General features: G+C 45.7%; 1 protein-coding gene across 3 annotated transcripts in view; it reads right to left on the bottom strand.

The window, feature by feature from the left end:
• SFXN2 (sideroflexin 2) overlaps positions 1 to 25,634 on the bottom strand; it is a 327,950-nt gene that overhangs the window by 105,484 nt on the left and 196,832 nt on the right. For all 3 annotated transcript variants that reach the window (XM_069611680.1, XM_069611678.1, XM_069611679.1), the window contains exon 7: positions 1,495 to 1,555. In XM_069611680.1, the coding sequence (XP_069467781.1) occupies positions 1,495 to 1,555 (61 nt within the window). The remainder of the gene's footprint in view (positions 1 to 1,494; positions 1,556 to 25,634) is intronic.

The raw sequence follows: 25,634 nt of genomic DNA, 5'->3' as shown, positions 1-25,634 counted from the left end.
CGACAGCTAATCTGTCTGTGGAGGGCTCTGGTATTGACGTTACGGGCGTTGCGCGTTCTACGGCGACGGGCGCTCTCTGACGGAGCGCTTTGTCTGGCGGTTTGGGGGTAGCGCCCTTATCTGGGTGAAGCCCAGTCGCTGGTTGCGTCTGCGGTTGCGAGGGGGGCTTAAAACTCTTACGGTCTGAGGACGACGCAGGTGGAACCTGCGTCTCCGTTGGCGCTGATGGTTTCTTCGTCTTTGACGAAAAAAAGCCGTGGGTTGTGTTTATGGGAGTGTTTTTTGTGTGGGTCAGTGTCGCCGGGGTGTTCATCCCCATAAGCAGGGCATGAGCCGAGCTTGTCGGGGCCGGGAACAGATGACGAGGAGCGCGAGCGCTCCTTAGAGAGGTCTACGACTTCCAAAACGGATGTCGGGTGATCACATTCCTTGTCACTTTCTGCGGCGGCGGATGAGGAATCGGACCTCGACATGGCATAGGCCGCCCACCTTTTGACCCTGCGGTCCTTTAAAGTCTTAGGCTTAAGAAGCTGACAAGCCGCGCAGCCGTCTTCCTTGTGGTCGAGGGGCAAGCAACGGTTACACCGTTTATGCTGGTCTTTCCAGGTAAACTTGCCCTTGCAACACGGGCAAAACCTAAAGGGTGTCCTCTAAAGGGTGTCCTCTCCATAGCTGAAGAAATATTTCACTGTGATAACCGCGAGGGAAAAGGAGGGGAAAAGGAAAGGCTTTCTCAGAGAGAAACAAGAAATGTCCCACGACCCCACTCTCCTTACTGTCTTTTGGCCGGCGAGGCCAGGCCACGTGTTCGGCAGCGCCGAAGGATCTCCTCCATCTCGTCCCCGCCGTCGAAGTTCTTACTCGGCGGAGAAATGGCTTTGCAGCTACGTCGAGGGAGGGATCGTATGTAAATAGATATTACTAAATAACGACCAAAGGTCGAGTAAATTAATTTGCAATGTCTCTCGAGGAGCTCCGCGTAAAGGCGACCAGTATCTGGCTGAAAAAAAATTATCTGAGGGACCTCGACGCGTGAGGGATTGTGGGTACACCACACGTCACTATAGGGATAGTGTTACAGACACGCCTTGTCGACCTCCCTTTTTCGACTATGAAAAACAAAATGCAATACTCTGCAGTGACCACTGGATGTCGGACTATGCACAGCATGCGATTCTCAGCAGATTAACAAACATCAGAAATATATATATATATATATATATATATATATATATATATATATATATATATATATATAGTGGCAAGACTTTATTTCTCATCAAATAAATATATTCTGTAACTGAGAGACATGAATCTAGAATAGACTACAAATCTTTCTTGTACTTGCACTTACATTATGAAGCTTGGACATAAGCTCTAAATCGGATCATAAGTATTTTAGAGCCTCCCCAGTAGGGATAAAGGTTCAATGCCCTGGGGACCCACCGTGGACATCAACTAATCATGCATAGCGACGAGTAACAAAACACTTACCTTTGAATATCCCAATTTATTGTCATTTTCATCTGTGACTACAATTCCATTTAGTATTTCCCTAAGAAAAAAATATCGATTTATATTTTGTAAGACAGACAACATCTTGATGTTACACATTTGTCTTTTACAGCTTAATGCAAAACTTTAGTGCAACCAAGCTAACGCGCAAACAGATCTGCCATTGGGCCACGTAGAGCCAAATCCAGTTCTTTAAAGAAATAATAATTGCACTGTTATTAAATCATCTACATCACCAATGACAAAGTAACATGTTTATACAACACCGATTTGGCATTTTCAAGAACTAGCACACCCAGGCAAAAACACCACATTACAGACCGTAGGGAGGTAGTATCGAGAATAAAACGGACTACCAACCCTTTGGCGAGTAGGAGGTGATATTATCCAATGGAATATTAAGGAGGAGCACTGGTTATCGGAGGGTGGAGGAGAGTGCTTCTATGCACACCTAGGCATTCTAGGCATACGCACAATACATATATGCACGTTAAATTATCAACCATTTGACTACACAATATGCTGCAAAAAAGCTATCGTTTTCTTCGAAAGAGTGGTCATGCCTTTTATGTGGCTGTTGCATTACAGTGATTTTACTGATATTACAATTTGTAATTATTTGCTAACCATCCTGAACATTATTTGCATCAGAAATTACACAGTAACGTGGAGGTGGATGGTAAAAGAAAATTAGTTTGGGGGGAGAGGGGTATAGGAGACATGACAAACTGCAACCGGACTATAAAATAATACACATTAGGGTTCCATGGAGTGTTCACAATATGCACGGACAGGGGATCACCATGGCAGTGTGGGTGTAGACTGTGGGCTTAAGAGTTAATGCATGTGGCCTCCTGAAAGTGCCTTGGTGGGGAAAATCAAGACTATCCACCATGGCATTATTAGATCACAGGAAATGCCGGATCCAGATAAAGGCCTGGTGGGAACGCTACTCCCAAATCATCAAGCACTAACCAATTTTAAGTTACCACCTTGAAATAGAATCCTAAAACCGCCATGTTTTCAAGGCGGCAGTATGTAGCATTCATAGACTAAATCCCAGACGTAGAAGAGATGAATGTGTGTATGTATTGTGACAATGTTCTCCATCGGTCACAAGAATAAAGGAAAGTTTTTTTCACACTATAAAAACATAATCAAAACAGGACAATTGGGGCTCCAAGAATAGGGGTGGTCCCTATAACCGTTCCTTTATCCTTTAAGGTGGCTTCCCCCTTTCTAGACTAGGCTCCCCATTCAACAAGGGCTTATACTGTACTTTTATTCATTTGTTTGGACAACGTGCCAAACGCGTAGGCATAAACTGTGCCGCATCTTGCTAGACCCAAGCCAGATTACCTGCTCTATCTTAGCATTTCTGCGCATAGTAGCTGTGCCGCATCCTGCCCGTCACTTATGCTTAGTCAACCTGGCCACAGCTAGACTGCCCCACGTGAATTTAAATAAAATTAAATAAGCCATTCACAACCTCACCACTGCTAATTCTCGTTAACCGTGACTAGTTCATTGCATTAGCTAAAATGTTATATACTACCCACTTGGGCATGGCTAAAACATGAGTCACACTGAGTATGGCCAAAATACTTCCCAACCGGCATACTATCCGCCCTCCTCGTTCCTCCCACAACTGCAACAATGTAACACCTGCGCTAGTCTCAGCCCTAACATCATCACCACAAAATGCCCTAATCTGACCGCTAACCTTCTTGCCTGCCTTACTAAGACCAAACAGCAGAACACCACATTAGGCTCCAACCGCCCTAATATTCCACTAAAACAAAAGACTCGGGTACAGGACTAAACTCCAACTCAAACCTCAAAACAAACTCGTAGCCACCAACTTATACAACACCCAATTTCATGCCACAGCTATTAATACTCTCCCTCCCGGCCCCCTTCACGGCAACCGACCAGAGGAGCCAACACAAGACAAATCAGCTATCCCTCAGAGCACAGACTACAACAAATCTCAAAGACAAACAGTACCACTGCTCCCATTGAGGGTGCCCTGATCAACAATAGATCCTTCACAGCATACACCCTGGATATCTCAGACCTCATCTCCACCAAAAACCTGGACTTCATCGCCATAACGGAAACGTGGCTGCACCCTGCAGCCGGCCCTTGACTAGCACTTGCCCTCCCAGATGGCTATTCCATCATTAGGAAAGACAGAACTAAGGCAAAAGGAGGCGCCACCCTTCATATTCAAAACTGACTCGATTTACATGAAATTCCTAACGCAGCCTTATCAGCAGAATCAGTGTCTGCCAGAATCACCACCTCGACCACAACTTCCCCAACTCTCCATTTTATATATATAGGCCTCCGGGCCCCATCTCCTCCTTTGACAAGGACATTGCCACTCTACTTGCCACTAACCTAAAACCAACATCCAAAGTCCTCATCTTGGGCGACTTCAATCTGGGGTTCAATGACAGTTCTGACTCCCATGCAACCACTCTGGCCCATACCATAGAAACTCAAGGCTTCATCCTGCGATCCTCCGTTCGAACACACATGAAAGGTTGCACCCTTAATTGGCTTGTGGACCATAATTGTCCTACGCTGATCACCAATAACAACCCATCCACATGGTCTGACCACAATACTATCCTATTCTCTATTAACACAGACCCAAATCTGCACTGCGCCCTTGGTTGCACCTGCAACTCAAACCCGTAACCTTTGCAATCACTCCTGATAACATACTACCGCTACTGTTACCACTCACTACTTATACAGCCAACACCGTCGACCCATCTTCTCTGGTTACCACCTACAACCAAACCCTGGAGGCAGCCATCAAAGTGGCACCCTTGGCCACCCGTAAAGCTAAACCCAAACCTTGTATCAACCAGTGGTACACATCAGAATTGAAAGACTTGCGCAACAAAAAATGAAATGCAGAAAGCAATTGGAAAAAACACCCTCGGACAATAATAAACTACAATTTGCATCCTTAGCCTCGGAATACAGAGAAGCCACCTTTCTAGCAAAAAGCAATGCCTACAACTCCTGTATTGAAAATGCCAACTCTGGCACCAAAGAGCATATCTCAGTCCGATGGGAACTAGAATCTCCTTCACAGACCCCAATCCACTGCATCAAAGACCAAGCCTGGTGCAAAAACATACAAAAGGCACTCATGGATAAAATATCCTCTCTCCAACTTAAGATCAACCAAAAAAATAAACTCAACACCACAACTCAACCCATGCTAGAACAAAAACCTCCAAAACCCTTCCCCAAATTTGAATTCTCACCCATTACTATTGAGGAGACAGTCAAAATCATTAAAGGCCTCAAACCCTCGAGATGTCAGACATCTGTCCAGCAAAACTAATCAAAGACTGCGCAGACAATCTGGCACCATTTATCACTGCTTTGATTAATAACACTTTTGCATCCAATCGAGTACCGGATAACCTGAAGGAAGCTTGGGTGCTCCCATTATTTTAAAAAAAAACCTCACTAGACCCAAACGTGCCTACCAACTACAGGCCGATTACAACACTGCCATTCCTTCTAAAAATTCTAGAGTGGCCCATGTACAAATCCAAAACTATATTGAATGACATAACCTTCTTGGCCTCCGCCAATCAGGATTCCGCCCAGGCCATGGCACAGAAACAGGACTAGTTGATCCTAAAACCCAAATGGACCTAATAAGAGACAGAGGTGATCTAGCCATCTTACTCTAATTGGACCTTTCAGGCTGCATTTGATCTAGTAAATGACAAGATCCTTTGCCACCACCTAGCCAGTGACACCCACTTCAACAACGCCATAAATTGGATTGAATCGTTCCTTTCTAATCGATCAATGCGAGTCTTCTCTGCCTCAACAGCTGCACACCCTACTCCAGTCTTATGCAGAATTCCACAGGGATCACGAGTAAGCCCTACTATGTACAACGCATTCACCAAACCACTTTTTGATAAACTAGATTACTTGGGTGTCACATACACAAACTATGCTGATGACACCGAAATACTCCTAGCAATCACAGGAGACTAGGACACAGACTCCAAAGCTCTCAATGTGATCAACCTCACAATTGAAACCTGGATGGCCAAAATCGAACTGTGTCTTAACAACAAGATCTTGATCGTTAGTAGCCCAGCAAAACTTAAGAACCTCCCACCTTCCTACCAAACATTTGACATCAAAGTCTCCAAAGAAGTGAAGACACTAGGGGTGTACCTTGACTCCTCGCTTACCCTCTCCCGGCAAGTGAATGCCATCTCCTCGGCCTCCTCGTACACCACGAAACTCATCACGGCATGTAGACCCTACCTCACGGTTAAAAAAAATCGCATCACGTTAGTCAGAGCACTAATCCTCAAGGATAGACTACTGCAATGCCATCTTTGCTGGTACCTCTACTAAAAACATCAAGAAGTGCCAAATTATTCAAAACAACACCATCAGAGCGGCCCTCAATATTCTGAAGTCAGACCACATCTCTGATGCCAGAAGAAACATCCACTGGTTACCGGTCAGAGAGCGTATTAAATCCAAAGTACTGTCCCTCCCCCATTAATGCCTAGGTAACACTGCTCCGTGCCGTCTATCCAACCTGATCTCAAAAACGCAAACAGCTAGACCTCCCCGCTCAGCCTACTTAGGGCAACTGAACTCAAAGATTCAAAAGACAGAAAGCGGGTGGCTCCAGGGTCCCTGTTCTCGCAACAAACTATTGGAATGCCATGCCGCCTGAACACAGGACGGACCCATCCCTATGGTCCTTTAGAAAAAAACTGAAAACCTGGCTTTTTAAACAGGACACCAGGAATCAGCGCAGCTCCTGTTAACGAGTACTAAGTACTAAATACCAAAAGAAGTCCGGTAAAGTCAGGATCTGATCTGTGCGGGAAGGACGCAGAGGACAATCGCATCCTGGAACACATGAAGAATAGGAAACTACTTGACCACATGGAGAAACAAATTGATCAGAGCCACAGTACAAAGCAGATTGAAGGAAACCATAAGAATCTATAAAAAAACAATTGAGAAAGTTTCTCTCCTGAGGAACCATGAAGACATATCCATGGAGAAACACTAGTTGAGAGGACATGATGATATGGCATTTGTAACGTGCCTATACAGTAGTGTTTCAAGGCACGACGAGGCAGGGGGGAGGCGGGGAGAACAGACAACGATCCTACTAGGCCAGGTGTCATTCAGATCGCGCAAGTGCAAGGGTAGGGGGACTGGGAAAAGTGCAAGGGGAGAGGGGAAAGTGCAGTAGATGGTTAGTAGAATACAAGATAAATAATAGGGCCAGCTGGTGGCAAGTGCAAGGTAAGTGCCGGGAGAAGGGGCTGTAGGATACAGAGACAGTCCCGTAGTGCAGGTAGGCAGTGCAGGGAAGAGTGGCTGGGCCAAGGACCGAGATCGGTGAGTGGCCCAGTTGCAGATTCAGTGCAGGTTCAGTGATTTTAGCAGGGGAGAGAGGGAGAGGAAGCGGAGGCAAAGAGGAAGGTTCTTGAGAAGAAACGGAGGATAACAACCACCGAGACAAATCAATAAGAATACAGTGGATGGGTGGTATTAAAACCTGAGCGAAAAACCCATCAATGAAAACACAACTGATGGATGATACCAAGGATAAACAACCAAAGAAAAAAAACCTACCAATGAAAATATAATTGATGGGTAGTACTAGAACTCAAGGCATTAAGAGGAAACTAAACCAACTGTGAGCACAAAAAAGTAAATGAGGCAATCCAATGAAGATTAAATTGAAGGGTGGCACTAGAACTACAGATATTGAAATAAAATCAAACAAATGAGATTAAATCAATGAAGACACAATTGATCATTTAAAAAGAGGGACCGGGGGAAAAAAGGTAAGTTTTATTACGGATCTATGGTACCCTGAGAGTAACCAATGAAGTATGGAACTTTGAGATCAATACATGAAATTGAACTTGATGTGTGGTATGTTTTGTAATCCAACAATAAAAGAATCTAAGTAAAACAAATACATGCGAGTATGTGTTTAATACTAGCACACTGCTAGATTGGTTCAGTTAAGAAGTAAAAAGTACTAAATACCAAGACCACCTCCACCTCAGGACCCAGTGCAACCTAGCCACACTCCAACCACGCCTACGCCTTTGTATGTCACCTGTGCAACTGTACTGTAACTACCTTGGAATCCATAGGCGAATGATCTTGCCTGCTCAATTTATAGCAAACTGTTGCTTGATGCTTATAGGCTTTTGCTACTGTTTAACTTTGCAATTTAATAGCAAGCACCTGATGTCTGTTTACAATACCGCAATGTACAACTATGTAACTCACGCACAATGTAACTCACGTACAATCAAGCAATGCATATGTAACCATATTCTTAAGTCAAGCGCCCAGATGCCTAAGGGCTAGGTGCGCTATATAAATGTAATAAAGAATTAAATAAGGTCCCTGGTTACAGGAAGTGCAGTAATGTAGAGCATAGTGCAAGTACAAGTACAATTTCATGTTGTAGTATCAGTGTTGCGGGTAGGACAGATGCAAAGATGTTATACATCTTGTGAGAAAAGCCAGGTTTTTAGATTTTTGCAGAAGGAGCAGAGGGAGGTTTCAGCCCCAAGCTGAGGGGGTAGGGCATTCCACCATTTTGCTGAGACTTGAGGGAAACTGCGTCCACCAGCTTTTTGCTGTTTAAATTTAGGTGTTTCGAGCAGGTTAGCTTGCAAAGCTCTTGTTCTGTTAGATTGATTTTTTATGGTTTTATTGACAAGGTATTTAGGGGGCGTGTTTTCCAGGCATTTGTGTGCTAGCGTGAGGGGTTTGAAGTGAATTTGCTTGCTAATGGGAAGCCAGTGAACCTTTCTTCTTGTGGCAGGGATGTGTTTTTTTTCCAGGATATTCAATGCTGCTCTCTGCATTATTTTGAATTACTTGCAGGTTTTTTTAGGTTGCTTGAAGAACTACCAGCAAAGAGGGCTTTACAGTAGTCTAGTCTTGACAGAATGAGGTGCTCTCACTAGCGTGAGGCAACTGTCAGTAGATAGAAATGCCTACTTGCATTAATCAGTTTAGTGTTGTAGGCAGGAGGAAGCTATCGCATTCACTTGTCTAGTTTGTCTGAGGGAAGCATCCAAGTATACTCCGAAAGTTTTTACTTCTTTGGAGACTGGGATAGAGTTGCCATCTATGGTGAAAGGAGCGTAGGACTGGTCTAGTTTGTTTAGGAGGATGTGGGATCCTTTGAGTAGTAACTCACTTTTATCATTGTTGAGGCACAACGAGTGCGCAGCCATCCAGGTCTGGATACTTTTGGTAGATTGAGTTCAGGGAGCTTGTATCTGTATTGTAGTTGCCAGCGATGGGAATGAGGTTTTGTGCATCCTCTGATAATTGGTCTAGGGGATACCCAAGTAGGTCAAAAAAGAGGCTTCGTGGAAATGTTGTATAGCATCAGTGAGATGCAGGATCCTTGGGGGACGCCACAAGAGACTGGGGCGGGTAGTGCCGAGGCTAATGGTGAGAAAACTCAGTTCTGTTGGACAAGAAATATTCTATCCACGTTATTGCTTTAGGAGAAAAATGAATGGGCTGCTGATGCCAAGTGATTGCAAATTATCTTGTGATCCACCAGATCAAAGGCCGTTGAGAGGTCAAGTAGGAGGAGCAGGATGGCAAGTTTGCCCTTATCTTTTTGTTCATTCATTTGTATCTTTAGATCAAGGAGAGCCGATTCAGTCCCGTGACCTGGGTGGAATCCTGATTTCCGCAAGCCAAAAAGGTTATGTTCTAGCTGTTTTTAGATCTGCAGATAGGGTGCCCGGTCCAGGATTTTGAGCAGGAAGGGGACCGTCGTGATGGGCCGATAGTTGGTGGGGGTACATCAAGAGTTTTTTTATTTATTAAGAGGGCGAGAACTAACACATCTTTTAGGGTAGTGGGCACTGTGCTGGTGTTGAAGGAGGAGTTGATTAAAGTAATGAACAGGGCTAGATCAGTGGCACAGCCTTTGATGACAGAGGCTGGGCAGATTTCACCCCGACATCTGGAAGGTTTCAAGCCACTGATGATTTTAGCGACTTCGAGGTCTGAAACCTGGGCGAAATCAAACAGCTGGTCAAGAGAGTCTGGATGCCCAGGGGTGAGAGGTGGAGATGTTTTGGTGCTCATGAAGTTTTTTTTGTTGTTGCTAGGATTTGGGATTCGAGAGGGTATTTTGTCCAAGAGTGCATTTTGGATGTTAGTGCACCAGATACTATCTTTGAGGCAGTTGGTTGGAGGGGCCGTTGGAGACTAGTTCACGCAATATGGCGAAAAGCTCTCTGGAGCTCGATTGTGCATTAACGATCCGTTCATTGTATGACTTGTTTAGCTTGGCATATGGCTTGTTTGTAGAATTTGGATATGAAGGTGACGTGTGCTTTGTTGGTGATTGTGGGGGTCCTTTCTCCAGGGTGTTTCCACGGCCCGCTTCAAAGAGCCGATTAATTTGAGACTAGTGGTGAACCATGTGTTTGCATGGGCACGTGGCTTAGGTTTACTTTCACTCAGCAGAGCACCTTTGTCAATGGCTTGCAGAAACGAATAGTTGTATAGATCTACCAGTTCTGTGGGATGCTGGGATCGGGCATGGGACAAGGCGAGTGGCTTCAGTAGCGAAAGAATAGTGTCAGGCGGAATGTTACAGGCTTTTCTTGTGAGGGAGGCTTGTAGCGTTGAAGCGGTCTGTATCAATTAGCTATTCACCAGGGTAGAAAAGGAAATCACATTGTGGTCTGACCACGGGCAAGGCAGGTTAGATAAAATCTTGATGTTACAGTTATGATCAGCAAGCCAACCTAAGGTCCGGCCTTAGTTGTTTGTGCGTTCCGAGATGCTTTGGGAGAAGCCCAATGATTCTAAGGACTTGGTTAATGAGAGAGCATGGGAATCAGTAGTCCTTAAAGCATACATTTTACTTTATTAATGTATGAAGGGCACCAAGTGGCCCAGAGGCATACTGGCAACAGACAACAAAACCAAAGGCGATCCAGAAGAGAAGTCCATATTCCAACCGGACAGAAAAACGATGAGTGAAACGTAAAGTCCTATCTAAAAAGCAGAGTCTTCAATTTCTTCCTGAACACTTCCGTTTTCAAGTCTGGCGGAATAGCAGTCCAGGCTTTAGAAGCTGCAGCAAAGGCGGCACACTTATTAACCTGTGTGTAAGAGTACATGTAGGCTCCTTCAACAGATTAGTGTTATTGGATCTGAGAGTTCTTGCGTTAGATTTATTCAGCAGTGCCTCAGTCAGGCACACTGGACGCACGCAAACTAGGCATTTATGGGTAATTACAAGTAGACTAAAATCGATCCTGGCCTCGATTGGAAACGAATGAAGTTCACGTCTTGTCTTGGATACATGGTCTCTCCATCCCAGACCAGCTATGCACCTGACAGAGCTATTCTGCATCACTTGTAATCTAGCACACTCCGACTTACTAATAACCTACTAAAAGGCTACTGCAATAATCAATTTTTGACCCAATAATCGCTCTCGCCACTGTCTCACAATTATCCTTGGAGATGTAAGGACGTATTTGGGCTAACAGCTTAATATAATACACAGATGTAGGGACCAAGCTGTTCACTTGAGTATTCATGTTCAAATTTTGGTCTAGATGAATCCCCAAAGGTGTTTTTCTTTTTTGTCTCCGTCTCACAGCCTGGAATACCCTGTATTCTGCTCCTAACTTTAGAACTATATTTGCCGTTCCCACAACCATCAATCCAGTTTTTTCTTTATTCAATGCAAGGCTATTTGACCATGCAGACCAGAATTAGATCATACACATCAAACATTTTTAACATCATCCTCCTACTTGACACATAACGAGATGACAAATTGTGTGTCCTCAGCATAGTTTGTGAACCCAATGCATATCTCTTCCAGCAAATTAATAAGAGAGACAGTAAAAATAGTTTAGGGAGGGCGAAAGACATGCCCCTTGGGGAACCCCAAACTGCAGGAGTGCCGGTACTGCCTCTGGACCTCCTGTAAAGTCTGTTGCGGAAGAATGACCATATCCATGCTGTAGCTTCATCAGAAAATGCTGCAACTTCTTTCAACCTGGTGATTACTAATAGATGAACCATCCAGGTTGAAAGCAGCTGAGTCCAGCAACATAAGAAGAGCGGTTTGTCCCTTGTCCATTATCTGTAGAAGTCTCAAATCCAGCAGCGCAGATTCTGTTCCGTATCTGTGCCTAAAACCAGACTGCCTTTTATTTAAAACATTATGATTGTTAAGATGGTCTAAAATCTATGTGTATGCCACGCAATCTAACTTTTTATAAAAAAGGAAGTATTGGCGGCCTATAATTAGTCTGCTCCAAGGGACACCTTTTTTTTTTTTTTTTAAACAGTGGTCCAGGCACTTAATTTCATCAAGGACGTGACTGGACATGACTTTCCTCAAAGGAAGCATTAACTGATTTAGATAAAATCCCCATCAAAGCGGGAGTGCATGCTTTGATAGTACTTGCGGTGCACGTGTCCACTTTACAATTTGTTGGTTCCAGTTTACTAATTATGACCAACAATTCAGCTTCAGTTACAGGTCGGAAATTGAACTGGTGCTCTGGATGCTTCTGTGTTACTGTTGGACACAAGCTCTAATCGTCCCAGTGTTTCTTTCCTCTCCTCAATGTTCTGTATGACCCTAACTTCCCCAACAAGGCTTCTTGAATTGATGAGCACCATGCTACATCTTTAATTGGGCTAAAGTTCTTTTAAGACCTTGAAGAGTTCTTTAGACTTTTACGGAGCGTTGTGGATTCCGGTATCCAACAGTTTTTTTGGCCTCAATAACGGCTAATTTAAATTACTTGGAGGCCATATTATAGCAGTACAGATTCCCGAAAGCCAAGTGATCCTTACAGTCTTGGCTAGCACTACTATAGGGCAGCCTAAAGGTCACCGTCTTGTCTACCAACTCCCTCAGGAAATTCTAGGTGACCTAGTAGGAAGGTCCTATTGCCATGGTGGACCTTTCCCCTCTACCCTTTTCTCACTCTCCTCCCCCTGATCCGTTCTCTCTTCTCTGCACTCCTCTGTCTTTCAACACAGTCTCCTGGTCTAATCTAGCTCTCCTCCTCCTATCTCCACCCTCCAGCTCCCTCTGATCTTATCAGCTACCTCTGAATATACTCCTCCCAACACTCTCCTTGCATCTACTATCCACTACCCTACTGCATCTCACTTCTCTTTCAGACCCACATTGCCTCACCCTTCTACTCTCAACACCCTCCTCCTATTCTCCCTGGGGAAAAACTATGAACCCTTTCCAGTACTTCCATATTAAGATGGGTTGTACTGGTTTTGTTCATAAGGATTGACTAGTAAAGTCAATGGGGACTTTACATGCCCTGGGAGACAGTAGTTAGTCCCAGGCTATGGAGTCTATGTTTGGGGGTCGCTACGACATCCCTGTGGTATGGCACGGAGGGTGCTGTGTACCACACAATTAAAAAGATGAATCCTATAAGGGTGAGAAAAACCCCATAGACCATAAGCACACAACATAGCCTAAAACACACACTAGCAATCTGTGTAAGAGTGAGACACTTTTTTCCCACTCTTAGCAGGAGAAAAAAATAAACCCCTCAAATCCAGCAAAGCTGCTGGGGGACTCTATAGGTAAGGGAAATTAGCCGTAGAAGAGAATTCTCCCCGACACCCACTAACAAGGCGCCGGGTGCAGATGGCCTCCCGAGAAATTTTATAAGACATACATAGCAGACCTACTCACGCCAATGTTGAACATGTTGAATGAGGCGTTTGAACAGAGTAGGCTGCCGGAGACTTGAGAAGCGGTTATCGTCCTGCTCCTCACGCCAGGCAAGAAGGACATCGATTGCGGATCATACAGGCCGCTGTCAATGTTTAAGCAGGACAATAAGATCCTCACTGCGGTGATGGCGAACAGATTGAAACCAGTGATCAGTGACCTGATACATCATGACCAGACAGGATATGTCTCTGGCGGTGCATTTCTGACAACCTCAGGGGATTACACCACGTTATAGACCAGATCGAGGGAAGCCCTAAAGAAATAGCAATAGTCTTGCTGGATGCAGTGAAGGCCTTCGACTCCGTTAAATGGCCCTGGTTATTAGCAGTCCTAAAGAAGTTTGGAATGGGTCGGGTGTATCTGAAATGGGTGAAACTATTGTATAGTGCGCCGATTGCCAGAGTCCGGACGGGGTCGTTGATATCAGAAAGATGGATGCTGGGCAGGGGCACCAGATAAGGCTGCCCTTGGTCCCCGATGCCATTTATCTTGGCACTAGAAACCCTGGCGGCATATCTCAGACACCAATATGGGGAGGTGGGAATCACCACAAAAGGCGGGCAGCACCTGATGTCACTGTATGCTGATGACATGCTGTTGTATTTAAGCTACCCGGAGGAAACTCTGCAATATATACTAGAGGTCCTGGATCGATATGCACTAATATCGGGTATAACAGTTAACCCTAAGAAGTCTCCGATATTCCCACTAGGGAGATACATAGGGATACCCCAAGACAAGTTGCCAGTGTTACAGGTTACATGGGCAGTAGATACTTTGATACCTGGGGATAAATGTGTACCATAAAGCAGTGAACGAACATAGGAATAACACAGAGCAAGTAGTAGAGGGGATTCCACGCAGTATGACTTTTTGGGCGAGGCTGCCCCCAACCATGATGGGCAGGTCGGTGTTGCTTAAGATGGTGGTGCTGCCTAAATTGCTACACAACTTTGCAAACGTCTCGTTCCTGATTCCAAAACGCTTCTTCAATAAAATCCACAAAATGTGCAGAGAATTAATTTGGCATAATACTAGAAACCGGGTAGCCCTATGGAAATTACAGAACCCACATTACCGGGCCGGGATTAAACTACCCAATTTTGAGGTGTAATATTTAGCAGGTCAATTACAATATGTAGCTAGATGGCTCTCCGAAGACACCACTCCGGAGTCCAGACTATTGAGGTTTGAATGTACATCATATTTCCTAAACGAATGGATGTGGGTAACTGAACCTTTGAAGAGCAGCAGAGCGGCACTACTGACCCTAGGCAGGAAGATCTGGCATAGGACCTGCATAATGCTGGGGAACTGGAAGCCATTCTCCTCTCAGGTCCCTTTGGTGACACTAAAGGGGATAGACGAACAATTGAGACGCGCCATTAGGGAGTACTGGGAGCCGGTGGAGGTAACAGTAGGGGATGTCTGGCAGGGAGATGGCAGAAAAGAATTTGATGGCTTAAGTAAGGGCACTGGTCTACACACCGGGCAATATATCACGTATGTAAGGCTGATGGGGTTGCTAAAAAAGACGTGGTCAGAAGTAGAACTGACCCAGCAGCCAGATGAGGCTATAGAAATGTTCCAAACGGTATCAGAGGGGGGGCACAAAGTCTCTGGAATCTATGAAATACTGATGGCCAAAGTGGGTAAGGAGGTGATCCAGACGAGATGGGACTGGGAAGAAGAAAGTGGGGAAACAATAAGTGATGGGCTATGGGAAAGGGTACAAGGGTACCACAAAAAGGTATCGAGATATGCCCGATTACAGCAGATCAAATTGTACATTACCCATAGAGCGTATATGACCCCCGAGAGAATTTCTAGGTTCACAAATGCGGCTATACAGCGATGCCCAAAATGCAGGGCAGAAAACGTTGGGATGGTACGCATGTTCTGGGCCTGCCTCGAAATAGCGAGGTATTGGAGGGAAATAGCAGATCGTCTAGCATCCAAGGGGATTGAGCTAGTAGACTCCTTGTGGGCATGCATGGTGGGGGGGTTTCCCAAGGCCACGCAAACACAAGAATGTGTGTAAACTCAAAGACCTGGCCTATATTTTAGCAAAAAGAAGAATAGCTATGGGTTGGAAAATGCAGAAGAGACCCAAGGTCGATATCTGGTGGTGGGAACTTCTGCAGTGGGATGAGGCCGAAACGGTGGTCTGGAGGGAAGCAGCATGTAGAGGTGGTGAAGAGGAAACAGAATTATTTATGGCATGGCAGCACCTAATCGCATCAGTGACGGGCTTGGGACCCGAAGAACTGGACACGGACAGCTCCCCTGATTCCAGAAAAGAAGAAACAGTTGTGGACTAGTGGACCGCGTTGGGGGGGGGGGGGGGGGGGTAGGGAAGAGAAGAAGCGGGCTGTTGGGGTTTGAATAGTTTATGCACCATGTTGGGGTGTACTGTTCGTTATGAAACCAATAAAAATAGATTAAAAAAAAAGTTTTCATGAGGCATTTAAGCCCCACCCTCTTGCCAGTCTCCATTTCATCCTACCCTGCGAGTCATTTCTTCTCAGATTTTATTGGTATCAAATAGGTTAATTTACACAATTTCTTTGGGGAGAGCTCTGTGGTCTCCCCTAGAGCCGAGTCGTGTTCTGCTGGTTCCAGCCCAGAATGTGCTACTCCTACCTGTAGCATGGCTGTGCAGTCCAGTGTGCGCTTGGTCTCCCATTCGGATGCAGCATAGGAAAGTCCATCCCATTCGCATTTGGGTAACAAGTTCATTCTTCTGTTCCATGCTGGGTCTTGTCCACTGGGCCCAGGTGCATTGTGGTACTACTAGATGGTGCTGCCTCCAGGAATCATTATCCATCCCCGGGGTCTGAAGAGTTTGGTGCCTGCTGCTAATTGTAGTTTCTTGGGAACCACCTGAAAGAAGAGGAAGAGACCTGGGCGGGACTGAGACTGATGAGCATCGGTATAGGGAAAGAGGTACTAAGGTATATGCACTGTTCCACACATACCGGTAAGCGGGGGACGAGTGTCCCCTTCAACCCCCCCCCCCCCCCTCCAACTCCCTCCACCACCTCCGGTAGGTCTGTCTCTGGCGTTGCCAAGGTAGGCAGACTGTTCCAGGTAGAGGGGAGTCATCAAACCTCCCCCCCCCCAGACACTTGATCTACACCATACCGATGATCTTGTCACAGCAGATCTTTGTACATTCTGTAAAACTGTAGTAAATTATGTGACCTTCAACCTGGAGGGAGTTGCCAAACCAAATAAAAATGATACAAAAGAAGGGATGCATTATTGAAAAAAAATAAATCTATGAGCCAGCATTAAACATGTCTCTGTGCCGACATTGCCCCCTCAGTACACGACTCCAAAAATAAATATCAAAAGTGTTCTGAAAACAAGCCAATATTAGACAAGCATGGTCTGCGCAGTTGCTCCGTATAATCAGGTGGGCAGCAATGATCGTTGGAAGGAACACATCACATCACAGTGCTAGGATCAGGAGAGGTCCAACTCTTCGAGACACTCTGGGCAGACAGTGAAATAGGAATCCTTTTTGGAAATCTGCAAATGGCTAGAGAAAAATGAGGACGGGACAGTAGATTTAGAGTTACTGTTAAAGAGGCGTGGTTGGTTTTATTGGCTGGCCATAAGCCTTACAGTGCTACTTATTTACAGCAGACATTGAGAGATCATTATTATACAATAATAATTTCCTCTTTGGCAGGCAAAGTGCATTTGTTTCCATAATTTGGGACTACTGCAAGCAAAGGAACACTGAAAGTCCTAAACTTGAAACATGCAGCCTCACTGAAGCAGCTGCCAGAGCAATCCAAATAGAAATGAAGTTGCTGTGGAAAAACATGGCTGTGTATCCTTCAACAGCAACAATTTTGTTCTGTGAGCAAAACCAAGAGTATTTTCCTCTGGTTTTGAAAGGATTCTTGGTGTCCTAATGAGAACCGGTAAAGCCACCTACTTCAAAGTGGTTTGCATAGGCCAAGTCTCTCATGACCAACTGCACTTGAAAATGGGGAACTGCATCGAAACTTTGGCACAAGAGGGATTGTGAACACGCTGTACATACAGCGGTTCAGCATTTCTTGTGATGAGGTACAATAATTTCAACAGTCCACAATCATGGATTAAATTATTTTCCAGCACAAGGAAGGTTTTCTCAATGGGTATCAGACTACTTGGACCACAACATTTCAACCACTGATGGCCCCAAAATATTATTTATTAATGGAGCAACCACTTTTGTCAAATCATGGGTCTGCAGCAAATAAATCTGTGAAGACCCCAGTCCCCATAGAGCCCTCATAGTAGCCAAAATAAATTCAGAAACATTGGAAAGTGATGGCAAGCCTGTTGAGAATTGGTAACATAATTTGATGCTCCTTTCTGGTAGAGAGAGTATATTTTCAAGTTAAAGTACGGATTAGTGAGTATGATAAAATATGGAATTCTTCTCATTATATGAAGAGTTTGATTCTATTTATTACAGGCTTTTCCTTCCCTCCTTTCCCCCACCGTACTGCCCCCTTTTTCTTTTCTTCCCTTCTCTCATTGATAGCAGATATGTTACAAAGTTGATATAGCTATTTATGATGCCATTTGATGCAACTGGATTGTTCTATTATAGTCTATTTCTGAAAACCCAATACATTATACAGTTTGACATAGTCAAATTTTAATACTGTCCTTTGCTTAGTTACAATCATAATAATTATACGTGCTAAAAATTAATATTTCTTAAAATAGTTTCAATATAAATCCACAATTATAAAATGCATCCCTCATAATTACCAAACATACATTTCCCAAATACCATTTTCATTATACTGCTCATGTACTCCCGATTTCATGTACCCACTCCTTATTCCTTTCATTGCAGTACAAATCAACATTAAGTGTTTGACTGTTCCAATGCAATTTTCACCACAAAAAAAAAAAGAAAAAAAACCGACAATGCCTGTCCTTCCTGGGTATTCCAATTCGCGCTCCCAAAATGTCATAAATCAGCACACACTTGAAGTTAAGTCTAATATATGCCCATATCAAATGGTTTCCCAAAAAGTTGTCAGCATAAATAGTTACACTCTCGCCTTTGATAATATGCAACATATTGTGCCGCAGTAGATTTTCCCACAAGATCTACCAGATGTTTTTAACTATCCTGCTCCTCAACCAAATAGCGCATTTCATTCTTATATCTTACACAAGAGTTAGATTTCACCAGACCTGTTAATCCATAATCTAGCTCAATCAGCCAGTCAAGGAATGTTCCATTTTTTCATATAGACACTTTTACTAACCAACACCTCTTTAAGTGACCATTGCAATGTGCCAAAACTCATTATTTTCCAGTACATTCGTATGCTACATTACTCAATCTTGGCAATAATACTGGTGATGAGAAGAAAAAAAAAAAAGATTAATTCGCAGTTAGGGAACTCCCGTCCCCTGCACACTATCTAAGGCTAAGAAAGCCAAATAATTGAATGTTACAAGGTTTGTTGAAAAAGAGTTGATCAAGATTTTCATGTAAACCATCTTATGGGAGGAAAATATTCATTAAATCTGAGAAAAACAGTAACAAGTTATTCAGTTTTACACATAAAATGTATTGATCAATGGTGATGTCATATTGTAAGTATAAACAACTATAATTTTAAAAAAAGCACCCATTCAATAATTTCCACAAAGGAGTGTTTCTGGCATGAAGAACCTCAGGGCTGTTCTGTTCTATTTTGTTCTGCGTGGTCCCTTTCCGGGGCATGTTTTACCATTGCTGTGTGAGTTACTGGACCCCAGGGTATGCAGTCCTACAGGCTTCCTCTGTTCTCAGAGAATTGGTGGCCTCAGCACCCGTGTCTGGGGGGCAGACGAGTGAGGGTCTTCGGGTCCAGTGGCACGACGTGGTACTCCCCTTCTAGGCCTGGGGGCATGTAGGGCCCCTCAGTAGGGGCAAGAACCTCTCCCAAGCTGGGCGTTGAGCCCTGGCGGTCACTGTATCCAGGGAAGCACGCCCTAGGTGTTCCAATAAAAGCTTGTCAGCACTCCCCCCAGGGCCCTGTTGGTGTCTAGTGACTCACAGGACACACAATTCTGGGTTTGTCCTCCTTTCTCCCCCTCTCTGCCAGCACTGCTTGTCCTTGGGGACAGCTGCTCCGCTCCGTTGTCGAGCGGGTCTCCTCGCACTCAGTGTGGTCTCAAAAGTCAGCTTCACTTTGCATCTGTGGTGTGGTGGGGCCGCAACCGCACACTCCTGGTTAATCACTGTCACCCCTGTGCTGTTGTCGGAGTGTGCTTCACTCACCGCCACAAGGCCAGGTTGTCCTGTACTGCTACTGTCTCCAGTGAATAGCCCTGGTGGTAGTGGAGCGAAAAGGCAAAGAGAAGACGAACCGAAGAATTATAAACAGATCGGAGAACGAAGATGCGAGGCAGGGAGGCCAAGAAGAAGAGAAGAATAGTAGTCGATACAAGAAAAGACCAGTCAGAACAGTAGAGGTTTAGTAGCATGAAATGAGAGATGGGGCGAGCACAACAGATATTGAAAAGAGTTTAGGAACAGGAGAGTGCATAGAAGAGATAAGCAGTTTAAAGGAAAGCAAAGGATTGAAGATGACCCCCAAATTGCATGGAGAAGAGGAACAGGACAGAGGAAGGAGGAAATAAGACAGGGGAGGAAGAGTAGACAGAATAGTAAAAGGCGGAAAAAACAGAACAGTCTTGGAAGGATCGAGGTGTAGAACATGTGAAGACATCCAGTTTTGGACAGCAGAAAGGCATTGTGTATCATCTGCGTACAGATGAAAGGAAATAATAAATGAAGAAATAAGAGCAGAGTGTGGGGCAGTGTAGAGAGAAAAGGAGAGGACCAATTACAGAACCTTGAGTGACACCATAGAGAAGAGGAAGAGTGTTGTCCAGCCCAAGTTACAGAATAGGACTGCTGAGAAAAGATGGGAGCGGAAGGATAGATCCAGTAATACCCAAAGAAGAAAGGGAGGACATAAGAAGAGTGTGAACAACAGTATTGAATGCCGCAGATGGATCAAGAAGAAAAGTATAGAGGAAAGCTTAGAATGACGAGCAATGGAGACATACAAAAGAGCTGTCTCAGTAGAATGTGAAGGATGGAATCCAGATTGGAGAGGTGGAGGAAGTCTTAGTTACTTACCTGTAACTGTATTTCTCCAGCATTGGTATCTTTCATAGATTCAGATGCTTGAATATTCCCCGTCAGACTGGGAATCCTCGGTGATAAATTAAATAATAATAATTTTATATATATATATATATATATATATATATATATATATATATATATATATATATACATATACACACTGCCACCTAGCAGTGCATGTACATAGCCCATTATAGCCTATGAGCCACTTCATTGTGTAGTCCCTCCACCTCACTTTGGTCCTTTATGGCCCCAGCCAATGAGGTGGCAGGGCCCAAGCTCCGCCCCCGGCAGCCATCTTCAGATTTTGAACCGTAGAGATTACAGTATGATGGATGCCGAGCATAGGAGCAGCCTCTCAGGGGAGGCGGGCGGGCGCATGTGAATCTATGAAAGATACCAATGCTGGAGAAATACAGTTACAGGTAAGTAACTAAGACTTCTCTAGCATTGGATCTTTCATAGATTCAGATGCTTGAATAGAATACCAAGCAGTTAAAACATGCCACCATTATAAACAGATATGCATAATTACAGAAAACATATTTCTGATCAAACCTTTACCATGCAGCAACCCAATGGTTACATACTTCGGGAAAGGTGGGAAAGGTGGCTGGTCCTACCTTACACAAATAGATGGCAGAGCACCGCCTGTCCAACTGCAGTTTCTTTGTTGGTATCTTCAGTCAGGCAGTAGTGTTTCGCGAAAGTATGCAGAGTGCTCCACGTGGCAGCTCTGCATATGTCTTTCAAGGCCACCCCTGCGTGGAATGCTGTTGACGCCGCCCTTCCTCTGGTGGAGTGCGCAGATGGCGGTCTAGTTAAAGGGTCGCCTTTCAACTGATGACAGTGGGTGATGCAGGACGATACCCAGCGTGCCAGGCTTTGTTTGGATATATGTTGGCCCTTGGTACGGCCAGAGAAGGAAATGAATAGCCGGTTTGAGGAGCGGAACTCCTTGGTTCTTTGCAAGTAAAACTTCAACACCCTAGAAACGTCTAGAGAGTGTAATGTCCTTTCCGCTTCCGAAGCGTGATTCTGGAAGAAGGTTGGTAAAACAATGCGCTCAGTGAACGACATCTCCGAAAGTACCTTGGGGAGGAACTTCGGGTGAGGCCTTAAGATGACGCGGTCCTTCTGGAACAAGGTAAATGGAGGTTCCGAAGACAAAGCTTGCAACTCACTGATCCTTCTGGCCGATGTGATGGCTACCAGGAAGGATGTCTTCCAGGACAAGAATTTCATATCGCATCTATGTATGGGCTCGAAGGGAGGTTGCATGAGGGCTGTTAAGACGGTGTTGAGGCTCCAGTCCGGAACTGGTGTAGGTGTAGGCGGATAAGTACGCATCAGCCCTTTCAGGAAGATCTTGATCGCTGGTAAGGAGAGTAAGGCTTGCGTCTCCGCGGTTACTGTGTAGGCCGCTATGGCTGACAGATGGACCTTGATAGAGGACAGTGAGAGCCCTGATTTAGCCAGGTGCAACAAGTAAGGCAGAATTTGATCAACCGAGGCCGTGAGGGGATCGATCGCAGAGGTCTCGCACCATTTGGAAAACCTGGTCCATTTTCTGGTGTAGGTGAGTTGCGTGGACGGGGCTCTAGCGGCCCTGATGATATCCCAGCATTCTGATGGTAACTTTAGGTGCATTAGTTTACGCTGCTCAGGAACCATACATTGAGGGACAGGCTCCTCGGGTCGCGGTGGAGGACCTTGCGGTTCTGTTGTGTCAGTAGATATTGATGTGATTTGAGACGAATCAGGGTTTTGCAGGATAGATGTCTCAGCGTCGGGTACCAGACTTGCCGTGCCCAATCGGGTGCAATAAGAATCAAGGAACAATCCTGTTCTTTCACCCTGCGAAGTACCCTCGACATGAGGGGAATGGGTGGGAAGGCGTAGAGGAGCTTCCCCGACCAATCCACTGAGAACGCGTCTCCCAGCGATTGGTGCTCGGGGTATCTTGACGCAAAACTCTTGCATTTTTTTGTTGTTCCTGGTGGCGAAAAGGTCGATCTGCGGATGGCCCCATAAGGCAAATATCCGTCGGGTTTCTCTGTCGTCCAACTCCCACTCGTGTGACGCTGTGTATTCTCTGCTTAATCTGTCCGCTAGGACATTGTCTACTCCTGGAAGGTGCTCTGCCCTGATCTGTATCCCGTAGCGCAAGGCCCATGCCCATAGCTGTTGGGCTTCTTGCGACAGAATCTGAGACCTCGTGCCTCCCTGCTTGTTTGTATAGTGCATGGAGGTCGTGTTGTCTGTCTGGACCGTAAGAACTTGACCAGCTATGACCGGTAGGAAGGCTTTCAGCGCCAACCTTACGGCCCTGAGCTCCAACACGTTGATGTGGAGCTGGGACTCTTGTGCCGACCAAGATCCCTTGGTTTGGAGGTCCGCAAGATGAGCGCCCCAGCCTGATAAGGAAGCGTCCGTCTGCAGCAGGAGGGTCGATGTCGGTGCTTGAAACGGCATTCCCTGTAGAAGATTCCTCGGAACGTTCCACCATCGAAGGGCCTTGTGCAACGTCGATGGAATCTGGACAATGTCTTCCCAGCATCCGAAAGCTTGTTTCCATTGGTGGTCCAGAGCTTCCTGAACCGGCCTCATGCGAAGCCTGCAGTTCGGTATGAGGAATATGCATGATGACATCATGCCCAATAGGGATTTGTAAGAGCGTACAGATGTTGTCTCTTTCTGTAGGAAGTTCGAAGTTGAGCGTAGAATCGCTGCTATTCTCTCTGTGGATGGTCTCACTCTGGGAATGCTGGAGTCGAGCTCGGCTCCCAGGAAGAGAGCTACCTTGCTGGGAACGAGGCAGGACTTCGTCTGGTTGATGGAGAAACCTAACTCTTTTAGGAGGTTGACTGTCCTCGACACTGCCGAACGAGCCTTTGCAGCTGAACTTGCCTTTATCAGCCAATTGTCCAGGTATGGAAAAACGTCTGTTCCTGCTCTCCTGAGACTTGCCGCTACCGGTGCCAGGCATTTCGTGAAAACTCTTGGCGCCGATTTTAGACCGAACGGAAGCACTTGAAACTGAAAGTGGAGCCCTCCCACTGTGAACCTGAGGAACTGCCTGTGTGCTGGATGGATCGGAATGTGGAAGTATGCATCCTCCAAGTCTAAAGTGGCCAAGAAGTCGTGCTTGTTTAACCAAGGTAGCACCCCTTGTAGAGCTACCATCTTGAAAGTTATGCGCTTGATGAACTTGTTGAGAGCCCTCAGGTCCAAGATGGTCCTCCATTGACCGTTTTTCTTTCTGACGAGGAAAAATCGGGAGTAGAAACCTTTTCCCCTTGAGAATAGGGTACTGGTTCTACTGCTGCCTTCTGGAGCAGTTTTTGCACTTCGGACATGACCTGTCTTAGCATATGCACTCTGCGGGGAGTTGGAGGCAGGGAAGGAGGTTGGTCCAGAAATTCCAAGGTGTGACCCATTCGGATCACCTGTAACACCCATTTGTCTGATGTAATTGACCGCCAGCGCTGGAAAAACTGGCTCACCCTTCCCCCCACCGGGGCGTGGCAAAGGGGGGGGGAGATTGGTCGTCAGTTCTGCTTGCCTTGAGACTTCCCTTGGGCGGAGCCACGTCTGCCTCTATGGGCGTATCTGTTGGATGACTGATATTTATTTGGCTTGGTACGTGCCGCCTTGTGCTTTTTGACCATAGGTGGAACGACTGTATCCCCTGAACTTGGAAGATGAACCTCTAAAGGGACGAAAAGACCGATGGTCCTTACTTTTGTCCTTTAAAGAACTGATGGCTCTGGCTGTGTCAGTGTCTGTCTTGATTGGGAAAAAGATAGAAGACCATTTGAAGGCAAAGAGATCTTGGCCGTCAAATGGCATGTCTAGTATCTGCGCCTGAACTTCAGGTCTAAAGTTAGTAGCCTTCATCCAGGCCTGCCTTCTGAGCACTGTGCCGTGCGCCATCTGTCTGAAGCCTGATTCGGCCACATCAACTGCTGCGTCGATCATGTGATCCGATGTTGCTTCACCATCCGCGATTATGGATTTTGCCTCCTCCTGGAGCTCCGGTGGTAATTGTTTCGCCAAGCTAGACATGCGGAGCCAAAGCTCGCGATCGAATCTTGCGGTCATGGCCAGTGCATTACCCGCTCTGATTGTAAGTGATGCAGAAGATTATACTTTCCTGCCCATGGCTTCCAATTTACGTCTGTCCTTATCCGGTGGGGCCGACAACGGTGAGGAGGGGTTGGCGAGTTTCTTTCTGGCCGCCACTGTAATAACTGAGTCCGGTTTCGTATGACCCCTTAAACAAAGCGGTGCCGAATCCGGAGCTTTATATTTCTTTTCTGGCCTGGACACCAACGCCGGAGTCGATAAGGGCGTAGATAGGATCTTGGATCCGGAATCCCAGATGGTATCGAGGAGGGGAATTGTGGTCACTGTCCTCCTTCGTTTGTCCCTGTGCTCTTAGAGCACTGATTGCCTTTCCTCCGAAGAAACCTGAATTTTAAACAGTTCTGCGGCTTTACCTATTATGGTGTGGAAAGAGACGAGATCATCCGGTGGTGAGGCCTTGCCCGGCGAGTCTCTCCTCCTGGGCTTCTCGACGACGCAGTCATCCCAATCGTCTGGCTCCTGAGTAATTTCTCCTTCTTCTGGTTCCGAAAATTCACCAAAAGGGTCCTCCTGCCAGTCTGATACCGAGATGGTGGACGGTACCATGGTGGGATCTACGTCCGGAGATCGCGGTCTGTGCAATGACTGTGGTGACGGGACTCTTGTAGGTGAAGCACTGTGGGTGCTGCTCCTCGGTCTTCGAGCAGGTGATCTCATCCGTTTTTGCGGTCTACTCCTGTAAGGAGAGCAACCCGATGTGCCTGGAATCGGGGATGACTCTCTAGGAATGGGATTAATCGGAATTTGCTTCTCCCTTTGCCGTTTGTAAAATTCTTCTACAATCCTCTGCACGGATAACATGAGCACCGGGTCATGAGGATATTCGGATTCTCCCGTGGACGGGTGCCAAGGAGGGCTGTATTGTTTCGGTAAGGGACCGATGGACTCTTCCACCACTTCCGCATCGGAGAATTCTTCCTGAAGAATTATATCCGGAAGTTCTGCCATGTGCCCTAAAGGTGAAAATTGCTG

Source organism: Ambystoma mexicanum, chromosome 8 (genome assembly GCF_040938575.1).
Source record: "Ambystoma mexicanum isolate Mex_15411 chromosome 8, UKY_AmexF1_1, whole genome shotgun sequence".
Classification (NCBI taxonomy): Eukaryota; Metazoa; Chordata; class Amphibia; order Caudata; family Ambystomatidae; genus Ambystoma; species Ambystoma mexicanum.
The sequence above is the reverse complement of the archived record's forward strand: the minus strand, read 5'-3'. Positions and strand labels throughout refer to the sequence as shown.